Raw genomic sequence first — 14,122 nt, 5'->3', positions numbered from 1 at the left:
CTGGTCTCAAACTCCTGACCTCAGGTGATCTCTCGCCTCGGCTTTCCAAAGTGCTGGGATTACAGGCATGAGCCACTGCACCTGACAGAATTTCCTTCCTTTTAAGGTAGGAAAACATCCCATTGTGTGTCTATGCCACATTTTGGTTATCTATTCATCGGTTGATGGACACGTGTGTTGCATCCACCTTTTGGCTATTGTGAATAATGCTGCCATGAACGTAGGTATACAGATGTCTCTTTGAAACCTTGTTTTCAACTCTTTTGGGTATACACCCAGCAGGGGAACTGCTGGATTATCCTCGCAGTTCTTAACCATTTAGTGTGGGTCAGCTTCTGGGTGGATAGAGGAATGGAAGGAGGAGAAGAATGATGTTGCTGAATTGGCTGTTTGATGATTTTTTTTTTTTTTTTTTTTTTTTTTTTGAGACAGAGTTCTTGTTCTTGTTGCCCAGACTGGAGTGCAGTGGTGCGATCTCGGCTCACTGCAACCTCCACCTCTTAAATTCCAGCAATTCTCCTGCCTTAGCCTCCTGGGTAACTGGGATTACAGGCACCCACTCCCACGCCCGGCTAATTTTGTATTTTTAGTAGAGACGGGGCTTCACCATGTTGGTCGGGCTGGTCTCGAACTCCTGACCTCAGGCAATCCACCCGCATCAGCCTCCCAAAGTGCTGGGATTACAGGTGTGAGCCACCACGCCTGACCCTGTTTGATGATTCTTGTTCTATAGGGGCGGCACAAAGAGAAGAGGACAGAGCACAAGTAACCAAATCTGTTCTCTCTGAGGAAGACCATATGTAGAGAGCAGAGGTCTCTGTGTGTGAAAGAAAACGGGGAAGAGGATGAAAATGTCCAGAGTGGTGAGTTCTGCAAGGCCCTGGAATGAAGCTGAGATGCTGGAAGCGCTAAGTTCTCTCTAGTGGGAGAAAAAACACCGTGGAAAGGTAAACATTTGATGCAGAACCACAGCACTGAGCAGGAAGAAGCCATCAGTGCCCAGCTAGGCTAAACTAGACCTGCGGTAGGCTGTGAGTAGGGCCAGCTTCCTGGAAGCGCAACCTGTGCAATGGCAGTAGGCCCCCATGCTTGGGGTTTAATACGTGGCAGTCACTGCCTTGAAATTCTTAATAATTGTATCTTTGGGCTGGGCGCGGTGGCTCAAGCCTGTAATCCCAGCACTTTGGGAGGCCGAGACAGGCGGATCAGGAGATCAGGAGATCGAGACCACCCTGGCTAACACGATGAAACCCCGTCTCCACTAAAAAAATACAAAAAACTAGCCAGGCGAGGTGGCGGGCGTCTGTAGTCCCAGCTACTTGGGAGGCTGAGGCAGGAGAATGGCGTGAACCCGGGAGGCGGAGCTTGCAGTGAGCCGAGATAGCGCCACTGCACTCCAGCCTGGGTGACAGAGCGAGACTCCATCTCAAAAAAAATAATAATAATAATTGTATCTTTGAATTTGTGCTTTGTAAGTGAAGTCTGATGGGACCTGGAGCATGCATAGGGGCAGGAAGGGAGGATAGGGAGGCTTGGAGCCACAGCTCATGTGGAATCCCGCCTGCCAGGTGCCACCTCACAGCCCCCAGATAGGTTCTTGGCTTCCCGCTGTCTGCCCCATGGAGCCCCAGGCTTTACTCAGCCTCCCCTTCTCTGCCTTGCTCAGCAACCACTGCTACCCCGATCCCCAGCAGGGGACTGGGTGGAGCACAGGGATGGTCAGCATTGGATGTGAGCTCCCAGAAGCCTCTCAGGGTGGGGCAGGCAACTGACCCTGCATTGGGCTAGAAGTACCACAGCACCATCAGCAGGTGACTAGGCCTATCCAGGCACATCCTAGTGTAGAGGTTGCAATACACTTGGAAGTTTCCCATCAACTGTGGGTTTGGGTGGTGGACCTGTGGAAAGGGGAGATTCCTGGCTTGACTTCCCTTCTCCCAGCCAGGGCATGCACAGAAATTAGAAATGGGCAGGAGAGAAATTCGGCAGCCAGTTTCAAAGCAACCATGGTTTCCAGGATAACAAACAGCTCTAGCCCAGGCAGCAGAGATTCCTGCAAGGTCCTTCTCTCCCACCCACCCGTGGACACATACACCCCACCACCACCACCACCACCACCAAAGCTTGTTTCCTCAGCTGGGCATGAACACTTCGAGCTAAAAGTGGCCTTTGTGAATTTTGCCTCTTGCTCTGTGCACACATTCTAAAGGGAACAAGTCTGTTTTGCTGCAGGGTGAGGCCCAAGATGTGACCTGGGAAAGGCTAACAAGACACAGTCTTTGATGGTGAGCAAGCCTGGGGTGGGTAGCTGAGGGGATGGGGATTGAGAGGTATACCTCTTACCCTTGGGTCAGAGAGACATGGGTTGGAACCCCAGCAGTCAGTATTTTATTTTATTTTATTTTATTTTATTTTATTTTATTTTCTTCTATTCTAGTATAGTCTATATTTTTTTTTGAGACAGAGTCTCAGTCTATCACCCAGGTTGGTGTGCAGTGGTGCGATCTCAGCTCACTGCAACCTGCGCCTTCCAGGTTCAAGCGATTCTCGTGCCTCAGCCTCCCGAGTAGCTGGGATTAGAGCATGCGCCACCACGCCCAGCTAATTTTTGTATTTTTAGTAGAAGGTGGTTTTTTTTTTTATTTTTTTTTTTTTATCCAAAATGTGTTTATTGAGATGGTTTCCCACTCATCTTGATTCAGAGTGCCTTTAGTGCTGCTTCCTCCTAAAGGAACATCCTTCTGTAAGCCTTGCTTTTCCTCCTGTAGGCTGGCAGAGGACAGTGGAGCAGCCAACACACAAAACTATCGTTTGTGCATGGCTAAAGACCGTGGTGATTTTATAGCATCCTGGGCATTTCACATCCATGAAGTAGGAATTGGGGCTCTGCACCAGGCATTTCTTCTTGTGTTTCCTCTTCTCCTCTTCTGGGGAGGGATGAAGGAGATCCTTTGCGAGAGGCATGTTCTCGAGTGGGTAGGTCGTCACCGCCGGAAAGGAGAAGGTGGTTTTGCCATGTTGACCGCACTGGCCTTGAACTCCTGACCTCAGGTGATCCACCCACCTCAGCCTCCCAAAGTGTTGGGATTACAAACATGAGCCACCACACCCGGTCCCCAGCAGTCAGCATTAGCAGCAGATTTTAGATTCCTTCACTTCTCAGCCTCAGTTTCCTCATTGGAACATTGGAGAAAATACTGGTGCCCAGTTTAGGGGGTCATGAAAATTAAGTGAGACCATCTCCGCAGAAATGTTGAGCACAGTTCCTAGCACACAGTCAGTGCTCCGTGATTGCTGCTGCTGCTGCTGTTATGATCCATGTGTGTCCTAGGATTCCTCACAGAGGGGGTCACCAACACGGTCAACTGGCCATTGTCCAGATCCAGGCTTTGCCCAGGGTGGAGTGCAGTGGCGTAATTTTGGCTCACTGCAACCTCCACCTCCTGGGTTCAAGCAGTTCTCCTGCCTCAGGCTCCTGAGTAGCTGGGATTACAGATGTGCACCACCACTCCCCGTTAATTTTTGTATTTTTAGTAAAGACAGGGTTTCACCATGTTGGTCAGGCTGGTCTCGAACTCCTGACCTCGTGATCCACCCGCCTCGGCCTCCCAAAGTGCTGAGATTACAGGCATGAGCCACCGTGCCTGGCCGACAGTGTATCTTCTTCCAGAGGCAGAATGAATCCCTAAATGGATGAAGAAAACCTATCAAAGTATAGCCCAGGAGCAAAGATCCTCCTAAAAGAGGCCTCTGTCACCTCTGAGAGGGGTATGTACTCTGGGCAGGTCCCAGAAACAAGAGCTAAAGGCAACCTTTGTCCATTCGGGATCTTTTGGTGGATGCTGGCTCCAGGCCCTGGACTCATGAGATTTTTCCTGGAACACTCAGGTGCCGAGCAGAGAGTGAAGTTGTAGCTTGGGACCCTCTGGTAACTGTCCTGTCAGGAATGTCTAGGGGTCCTAAAGTCCCTGGCCTGGGACAAAGTTAGCTCTTGTTGCTGGGCACAGGCGTAGCTTGCACCAGGGTGAGGCCATGGAGTAAGCCAAGCTCTCTCAATACCTGACAGATAGAGCCCCCAGGGGTCACCTGGGCTGGGACCAGCACTGTTTTGCAGTATATTCATTTCTGTACAGGTATACCAGCTAAAAAATAAGGTATCCTAGAGACACCTGGGCCTCTGCTGTCTGAGCTCCGGATTTAACCTCACATCTTCTCAATATGCAAAAGGCCCTGCAGTTACTAAAGCATTTTTAACACCTGCACTCCTCACTTACACCCAGCTCCACCCCAGTAAGCCTTTGCATGGTTCTGCCCCAGACCCTCTTGGTTACTGAGACTTCCCCACTACCTGCTCCCACTTAAACCTCATAGGTCGGTTTGGGTGACTTTCTCAATGCGACAGCCTTACATAAAGCTCTTCCATCCCACTCTACACACCCTTCCATTCCACCCTGAAAACCCTCCCATTGCACCCTACACACCCTTTCATTCTAGCCTCACACCCTTCCATTCATCCATCCCACAATTCCATTTCACCCTTCGTACCCTTCCATTCCATTGTTCACACCATTTCATTACAACCTTCATATTCTTCCACTCCACCTTACACACCTTGTATTCCATCCTTGACACTCTTCCAGTCCACTACGTGTCCTTCTGTTTCTCTCTTCACATCTTCCATTCCACCCTAAGCATCCTCCCATTTCACCCTTTCACACCCTTCAATTCCACCCTTCACACCCCTCCATGACATCCTTCAAGCTCTTCCATTCCACCCTAAACATCCTCCCATTTCACTTTTCAAACTCTGGTCCTTCCATGTCCTTCCATTCTGCCTTTTGCAACCTTCCATTCCATTCTTCACATTCTTTCACTCCACCTAAACCATCCTTCCATTCCACCCTCCATACCTTTCCATTTCACCCTTCATATACTTCCATCCGGCTGGGCACAGTGGCTCATGCCAGTAATCCTAGCACTTTGGGAGGCCGAGACAGGTGGATCACTTGAGGTCAGGAAGTTTGAGATCAGCCTGGCCAATGTGGTGAAACCCTGTCTCTACTACAAACACCAAAAATTAGCCAGGCGTTTTGGTGTGTGCATGTAATCCCAGCTACTCAGAGGCTGAGGCAGGAGAATTGCTTGAACCCAGAAGGCGGAGGTTGCAGTGAGCCGAGATTGCTCAACTGTACTCTAGCCTGGACAACAGAGCAAGACTCCGTCTCAAAAAAATAAAAAAAAAAGGAACTGCACCATTTTACATTCCCAGGATCACGGATGAGGGTTCCATCTTCTCCTCATCCAGCCAACTGGAAGCCCTTTTAGCTGAGGGGGTTAAGCTGTGAGAACCAGAGTTTGCTGCTGCCATTATTCACTCCATCATTCATTCAGCAAAAATCTGAGTACCTACCACTACCTAGTAGGCTCTGGCCATGCAAGAAGTCACTGGCAATGCTGTAAGATAGAGAGGGACAGCACCCTGGTTACAGTGTTTCAGCACCCTGACCTTGGTTTACCCCCAGCCTTTCACTTGCAGGAGGCAGGGAGTTCTCTGATGCAGTTTGGATTTGCTGCAACTAACAAAGCCGGCCAGCGGACCCCTCCAATCTACTGGGACTCAAATAAATCCAAGTGATTGTTCTCCCTCCATTCCAGGAGGGAACACCAGCCGGCCTTGGAACCTCAGGTGCAACAGAGACGCCAGGAGATGCTAGTGCGCAGCAGCCTGTGGCAGTACCAGTGAAGCCAGAGAGGGCTTGGTGGATGACAAGGAGGCCTGAGTACACCCCAGGTGGGTCTGAGAAATGGGCTTAGGTGAGGCTGGTCTTTGAAGGATTTGTTCTTAATCATATGTGAGATGCTCAAAAGGCTGGAGTCCTGCTTTTGTGGGTGAAGAGCAAGAAGAGAAAACAGATTGTACAGATACAGATGTAGATGGAGAGACAAAGAAAAAAGGAAGAAGACAGAGAAATGCACCAATTCTTTAGCTGTATTATCTCTGGACCTTGGGATTGTGGGAGGCTTTATTTTACACTGATTTTGCCTATACTGTGTTCTCAATTTCTAGTTTTCTACAAAGATGATGTGTTCGCTTTTTCACGTATTAAGATTAAAATTTAAAACAGACCACACAATAAATATTTCTTTTAAAAGGAGAAATATGCCCTGGGGAAGCTCCCCACGCAGCTGAGAACCTGGCTGTTCGGCTTCTTAGGTGCCAAGCCTGCTCGTGCCCCGGGGTCCCAGCCAGCGGCTCGCGCTTCCTCGCCCTTGCGCCTCCAGTCTGGTTGCCATGGAGACAAACCTTGCTGCGCAAAGACTGCCGAGCCGCGGGCCGGGGAGCTGGAACCCGGCGAGCCAGCCTCTGCAACAGGCTGGGGGCGGAAGGAGGAGCCAGGCGAAGCGGCGCCTCCGCTGAGAGGCCCAGCGGACCCTGCAGAGGTCCCCTGCCCCTCTGGCTCCGCCCCCACCCGGGGCTGTAGAAATACAGCCGCAGCCCACACCACCGCCCACTGTGCTCCGACCCAGACCCAGCTGACCCACCTTCCCGCGATCCTGCCCATGGCTGACGGACTCTTTCAGCGCAGACCCTGGGGTCCTGAGCAGATTCGCCCAGACCCCGAGTCCGAAGGCCTGTTTGACAAGCCTCCCCCGGAAGACCCTCCCGCTGCCCGCGCGCCCAGGTCCGCGTCGGCCGCGGGCAAGAAGGCTGGTCGGCGCGCGGGCGGGAGGGCGCAGGGGGGCCGCGCCGGGCAGCCCCCGAAGGCCGCATCGCGCCCCCAGCCCAAGGAGGAGGCGCCTCCACTGGTCGAGGGCTGCTATCTCGACCATTTTCCGCACCTCTCCATCTTCATCTACGCAGCCATCGCCTTCTCCATCACCTCCTGCATCTTTACCTATATCCATTTACAGCTTGCCTGAGTGGCCAGCGCGGGACTGGGTGGGCGCAGGACCGAGCGGGGAGGGAAAGGGAAAACAGGGCTCGGCATTTTGTGTTTTGGAACACACCCCCTTCATGTAGCTTTCGATGCTTGTTTCTTTCCTTCTTTGTTGTCACTATCTTTGTCTATCAGTAGGAAAGTACAAAGTAGCTGCTGGCAATGAAATAAGGGTGCTGTTTGCACCTGCAGGTTAGGGGTGGGGGCGTTTAGAATTCTGGGGTGTGATTGAACCCCGTTTATAATTAGGAGAATGTCGCTGGACCCCTACCACTCTGTGACGCGGGGGCACGCGCAGGGAGCCCATCATTTTGTGTTTGGGGAGCTCAGAGTGCGCCCAACCTTGGATTCTTTAAGGGATGAGCCAGACCCAGACCCGCGGCCTTCTAGAGAGGGTCCCGCGGGGAGGGTCGGCGCCCTGGCCCGGGCTGGGCCGGAGCCCTGTGATGCTGCATCGCCCCCAGGAGGAGCCAGCTGTGCCCCGGAGTTGGCGCGGCCGAGAGAGGACAAGACTGCGCAGCAGGCACAGCTGGAGGGCGGGACTCGGTAAGTGGCGTTCGTCGGGGTTTCGTGCTGCGCCCCCAGGGGCTCTGGCTGACCACGACTGTGCGTTTTTCCTGCCTTAGACTTTGTTGTCGCTGCGTGGAGGAGCCGGAGGAGCTGTCTTACCAGGAGACCACGCCCTGGAAGTGTCCGGGACTCGCGGGACCTGTGGCTGCAAACCCCACTGGGACGTAGGCCCAGAGCTGGTGCACTCCTCAGGATGAGACTCTGGGGCCCTAGCCAGGGTCCTCGGGAGGGCTGTCCTTGGGGACTCTAGGATGGCTTCGTTCTGGCCCGGAGCCTTTCTGGAACTGTGGCACCCAAGACAAAAGGGGCTGAGGGATTTGTCATTGACAAGAGTTACTGCGGGAAAACCACGTGACCCCTAGGGGTTTGTCATCTTAGACTCAAAAGGCTTAATACCAGAAACCACCTTGGCAAGATATTTACCCACCGGCCATCTGTGTTTACTCATGAATGTTAAATGTCAAAACGCAGTGCTCTAACCCTGCATAGTCTTTACTTGCAAATGTCTGTAATCTGTAATTGTGACACCTCTGATGGAATAAATTATCTCTTTTTCAGTCTCCTCTATATTCAGTTCTCCATTAATTTCCAACTCTGCAGTGGACCCTGCCCAACTTCCTAGTCTGCTCCACAGCATTCCCTACTGTCCCTCCAAAACAGACTTAACCCCATGACCCAGTATTCCAAAATACAGCCTCTCCCTCCACTGAATAGCTACAAGGCCCTTCGATGGCATCTTTCTCCACATCCAGTCCTCACAACACGCCGGTATCCGACTCTACCATCCTTTTATGGCAGATCAGCCACTATCCCATTGTGGCATTACCTACTGCCCCTCAGTATTTAGTCTCCACTTGCTTCCTTTACGAAGACCAAGTACAGTCCCCCAGCTAAGCTCTGGAATTTGCCCCGTGGGTCTTTACAAACTCCCTGTTTTCCAATATCAGGGCCTTGCCATTTCTCAGTTCTGACTTCCCATAATCCCATATCACTCTGTGCCTTGATATCTTGTCCCCGGACACTTATTTCAGCGCCACAAGTATGACATCCACTGTTCCCCAATGTCAGCCTGTGCTTTACAATCACACTTTACTACAACAATTTCCCCACAGCAATCGGTGGCACTATTTCCCAAAATTACGTCTCCAGGCCGGGCGCCGTGGATCACGAGGTCAAGAGATTGAAACCATCCTAGCTAACATGGTGAAACGCCGTCTCTACTAAAAATACAAAAAAAAAAAAAATTAGCCAGGCGTGGTGACCGGCGCCTGTAGTCCCAGCTACTCAGGAGGCTGAGGCAGAAGAATGGTGGGAACCCGGGAGGCGGAGCTTGCAGTGAGTGGAGATCGCACCAAAGTACTCCAGCCTGGGCGACTGAGCAAGACTCCGTCTCAAAAAAAAAATTATATCTCCAAAGGACCACAATATTTATCCCTCACTGGTTTCCAGCTTTCAATCTTGAATATTCGATCTTCTGGTATCTCTTAGTATTAAGTACTCACGGACTCCCAACATATAGCCTAGCGCTCTCCAAACATTTGATCTCAATGTCTCCCTTTCACACATCCCCTGTTATCTCTCATACAGTCCCTCAGCGACTACTCAGGATATGATCCCCCAGCTTCCTTTCCTCAGCCAATCTCCTAACAGTAGACTCGTCCCTCTCTTCCCAAAACCAAAGTTCCCTGTTCCTCAACATTCGATCACTGTGCCACAATATCATGGCCCTTTTTGTGCCAACAAATCTGGGCCTCCATTTTCTTTTTTTTTCCGAGACGGAGTCTCTCTCTGTGGTGCAGTGGCCAACTCACTGCAACCTCTACCTCCCAGGTTCAAGCGATTCTCGTGCCTCAGCCTCCCAACTAGCTGGGACTACAGGTGCGTGCCACCATGCCCAGCTAATTTTTTTTTTTTTTTGAGACTGAGACTCACTCTGTGCCCCAGGCTGGAATGCAGTGGCCTGATCTTGGCTCAATGCAACCTCTGCCTACTGGGTTCAAACAATTCTCCTGCCTCAGCCTCCCGAGTAGCTGGCATTACAGGTATATGCCGCCACGCCCGGCTAACTTTTTTTGTATTTTTAGTAGAGACGGGATTTCACCATGTTGGCCAGGCTGGTCTTGAACTCCTGACCTCAAGTGATCCACCCGCCTCAGCCTCCTAAAGTGCTGGGATTACAGGTGTGAGTCACTGTGCCCAGTCTGGGTCTCCATTTTCTACCCCAAATTCTAACACCTGGTTCCCATGACTATACGGTTATTAGATCCTATTGCCTCTACAATCTTAATATTGGCTTCAGTATTCTCCTAAATATCCAGCCCCATTTGATCCCCTTACTTTAGTATTCATTGCATTGTTCCCCACATACTTGATTATTGTCTCAATATTGTACTCCAATCTTCCTTGACATTCACCCCATCCCTGCTGTCTCCAATATTAAACTCACTCCAGCCCCCAAATTCATTTTCTTTCCATACCCCCATATTCTCTCCTATCAGCCCATCTCTCTTCCCCATGTTTCTCCCGATTTCACTCTCCTTCAAATTCCTGGTTCCATAGAGCTCCAGTACCTGGCCTGTATTTTCTAATCAATATTAAATTTCCATTACTCTCACATCATCTATACAATGAGATACTACTTAACACTCACTAAGTATTAAGTGTACACTTAATTTGTACACTTCAATCTGTACACACAATAAGTGTGTACTTTTAGTGTCATCATGCATCTAAGCTGGCCAATTTTCCTCTTATATAGTTTGAGTTATAGTTTAGGTATCCCAGGAATATGTGATCACGTGTCTCTCTACTGCCCACCTAATTTCACTGTTACTGCTTACCTGTATTGAGCTTGCAACTGCCCTCCAATTTCTGGGCGTCCAGTAAGAGTTTCCTTTGTCCAAAATATCAAGTCTTTCCCTGTCTGCTTAGTATACACAGACAGCCTTTTAGACCATAAAAACAAATGGGCCCTCAAGCCAGGTGCAGTGGTGCACACCTGTAGTCCCAGTTACTTGAGAGGCGGATGCAGGAGGATCCCTTGAGGCCAGACATTTGAAACCAGCTAGGCAACATGGCAGAGACCCCATCTCCAAATAAAACAACACAAAAAACCAAACAAGGACCCATTTTTGGTGTCCTTGTGGCTTACTGCTCAAGAATCAAATGCTAGAGTCTTATTAGCCTGGCTGGGGTCACATGCCCATCTTTGGCTAAAAGGCAGAAGAGTCATCTTAATAGGCAATCCCGTGAAAATAGCATGCAATAGGAAAGGAATAGTCCCCAGAGGAAAACCGAAGGGTCACGCATGCTAGGCAGGTAAAAATATCAGATATCCAGTAAACTGACTCTCGGTAAGTCACAAAGGATGAAGGCAACGCCAACTGTTTTGGGTAATTTGGGTTGTCAGTCGTAGGTAAATATATGGAGACGGTGAAGTAAGCAGTGGTTTCTGAATATCATGGAACAGTAGTAAGTTTAAGTTGTTGAGAAACAGTTGAAATTTAGGCTATTTGAAACAGTAGAAACTGATACTGGGAAAATGGATTAATCTGTTTTGTTTTGTTGTTGTTTTTTTTTCTTTCGAGACAGAGTCTTGCTCTGTTGCCCAGGCTGGAGTGCAATGGTGCAATCTTGGCTCACCACAAGCTCCGCCTCCGCCTCCCAGGTTCAAGCGATTCTCCTGCCTCAGCCTCCGGAGTAGCTGGGATTACAGGTATGCACCACCATGCCCGGCTAATTTTGTATTTTTTTTAGTAGAGATGGGGTTTCTCCATGTTGCTCAGGCTGGTCTCAAACTCCCAACCTCAGGTGATCCGCCTTCTTCAGCCTCCTAAAGTGCTGGGATTGCAGGCATGAGCCACTGTGGCCGGCCAAATTAATTTTTTAACTATGTCATTGCTTGTTAGGGTCCAAGCACTGGAGATAATTATCAGGAAAACAGAGACAACCCTTGTCTTCATGGAGCTCACTTTGTTAATGATGGAACTTACCAGGTGGCAGGCTTAGTATTTTATATAGCATGAGATCATTGAATGCTCACAACCCTATGAGGTAGGTTCTATTATTCTTCCCATTTGGCAGATGAGGAAGCAGGCATAGGTGAAGTGATTTGCCCAAGGTCACAGCAATGGAGCAAGATTTTGAACCCAGGCATTGTTTCTAGAGTGTGTATTCTTATTTTTACCAGCTACATTAAGACATAATTCATATAACTCACAACAAATTCATTTAAAGTGTACAATTCAATGAACCGGGAATGAAGACATAAGGCAAATGGCAGTGAGAATAGCCTCTTATTAGGGCTTGCGGGCGAGGTTCCTCGGTCCAAAGGCGTGGGCTGAGGAAGTCGCGCTGAGGGAGGAGGGTAGGGGCTTTTTATAGCCTGAGAGGTAGGGAAGCTGGTTGTGCAAACAGGGCCTGGGGGGTCTTGAAACTACTAGGGCAGGAGTTGAATAAGGGTCATGAGGAAGGGGTCTTTGGAAACTGTCAACCGAAACTGCTGTTTACGAACTTGTGGAATGCAGGTGAGCTGCAGGTCATGGGGGAGTGTGGTTGCCCAGCCAGAACTCTGACGCATGTAAGTCTGCGGGTGTGTACAAGGGTGAAGGGAGTCTTTAACAAAAGGCCTGCTACACCGGGTAACGCCGCCATGTTGGGTCTAGATTCCTGCCTAACACCAAGTAGCTGGGATTACAGGAGCACGCCACCACACCTGACTAATTTTTGTATTTTAGTAGACATAGGGTTTCACCATGTTGCCCAGACTAGTCTTGAATTCCTGAGCTCAGGCAATCTGCCTGCCTCAGCCTCCCAAAGTGCTGGCATTACAGGCGTGAGCCACTGCACCATGTTTTTTTTTTTTTTATTTTTTTTGCATTTACATCCATTATGTAGTGGTGAATAGGCATGACAGTAGAGAATAAATAAAACCAGGGACGGTTTGGTATTACAGAACAATGGGATCTAGTATTGGGGTGGGGGGAAGAATGAGAAATTGGGTGATTGATGCTGGATGGGAGATGGGCCAATTTTTATCCTTTATTCTATTGTGGTTCTATTTATTCTGTTCTATTGATGCATTTTCACATGTTAAAACAACCTTGCATTCCAGGGAAGCAGAGAATGGGTAACCAGCTGTATATAATTCTGATTCATTCGTAAATTTCTGAAGGGAGAATTTACTTATTGGAGGACGATAGGGCCAACTATATTATTTCTGCAGAGACACCACCATGACAAACAGCAACAGTAATGTCCAGCAGTTATTAAGCATGTACTCAACACGAAATGGATCCCTGAGTTCAAACACTGGATTTCACCCTTCTATCCAGGTCATGACCATACTTCACTGTATTAAGATGAACCATATTACTGCATGTAATAATGACAAGGCCTCAGCAGTTGTTTCCTTAATAGATAGCTTATATCCTCATGAACATCTCAATATTCTGATTTCACTAACATGGCTACTAATAGGTACATTGTTTCCTGTGACCGCTGTAACAAACTGATGACTTAGAACAACAGAAATACATTCTCTCACAGTTCCGGAAGCCAGAAATGCAATCCACCTGTTGGCTCTAAGGGAGAATCTCCTTTGCCTCTTCCAGCTTGTGGGGGCTGCATTACTCCAAACTTTTTTTTTTTTTTTTTGAGATGGAGTCTTGTTCTGTCACCAGGCTGGAGTGCAGTGGTGATATCTCCGCTCACTGCAACCTCCGCCTCCCGGGTTCAAGCGATTCTCCTGCCTCAGGCTCCCGAGTAGCTGGGATTACACGCGTGCGCTACCACACCTGGCTAATTTTTTATATTTTTGGTAGAGACAGGGTTTCACCATGCTGGCCAGGCTGGTCTTGAACTCCTGACCTCAAGTGATCTGCCCAGCTAGGCCTCCCAAAGTGCTGGGATTACAGGTGTGAGCCACTGCGCCTGGCCCCAACCTGCCTTTGAGGTCGTAATACCGCCTCCTTTTGTTTGAAATCTCCCTCTGCCTTTCTCTTATAAGGACACTTTTCACTGGATTTAGGGTCCATCCAAATAATGCAGGATGATCTCCTTATCTCCATATCCTTAATTATACCTGCAAGGACCCCTTTTCTGAATAAGGCAATATTCACAGGTTCCAGGAATTAGGACATGGACCTATCTTTTGAGGGATCACTGTTCAACCCACTACAGATTTTGAATAAGCTACAAATGTGAAAAGGACAGTGTTTTCAAATGAGTAAAAAGTCATACTGGAAAGAAATACACTATGGCATTACAGATAGCAAAAAATAAAAACCAAACAGTTTAAAACACATATATTTAATGTACAGAATTGGAAAAAAGACTTCTTGATAATAAACATATTTCATGTAAACACAAGCTTTCAGTATCTATGAATACTTAGGTGCAAATACACTTAGGGTGCAAATACACCCTAAGTTACTTCTTCTCTACATAAAGGAGAAACTCCAAGTTCTGCTCTTTAGGAAGACATGGAGGGCAAGCAACACCTTAGGAGCGGCCATTGCTATTTCTCCCCTTTCCTTGGGTGACCTAACATTTTACAGGGACTAATGACATAAAGAAACATTAGATTCCATTGAGTTTAAACACAAATTTCCCAC

The 14,122-nt window shown here is 48.9% G+C and overlaps 1 protein-coding gene and 1 pseudogene across 2 annotated transcripts; both read left to right on the top strand.

The window, feature by feature from the left end:
• Nucleotides 1–6,369: 6,369 nt before the first annotated feature.
• LOC105523559 lies at nucleotides 6,370–8,075 on the top strand. Its single transcript, XM_011958423.1, has one exon. The coding sequence runs from the start codon at nucleotides 6,562–6,564 to the stop codon at nucleotides 6,919–6,921; it is 360 nt and encodes a 119-aa protein (XP_011813813.1). The 5' UTR covers nucleotides 6,370–6,561; the 3' UTR covers nucleotides 6,922–8,075.
• Nucleotides 6,519–8,075, top strand: LOC105523558 (annotated as a pseudogene). Its single transcript, XR_001003624.1, has 2 exons — nucleotides 6,519–7,484; nucleotides 7,565–8,075. The product of XR_001003624.1 is annotated as an uncharacterized LOC105523558 (transcript).
• Nucleotides 8,076–14,122: the final 6,047 nt, after the last annotated feature.

Source organism: Colobus angolensis, unplaced genomic scaffold (assembly GCF_000951035.1).
Source record: "Colobus angolensis palliatus isolate OR3802 unplaced genomic scaffold, Cang.pa_1.0 Scaffold47, whole genome shotgun sequence".
NCBI lineage: Eukaryota > Metazoa > Chordata > Mammalia > Primates > Cercopithecidae > Colobus > Colobus angolensis.
Note: the sequence above shows the minus strand (reverse complement) of the source record. Positions and strands in the feature narration are given on the sequence as shown.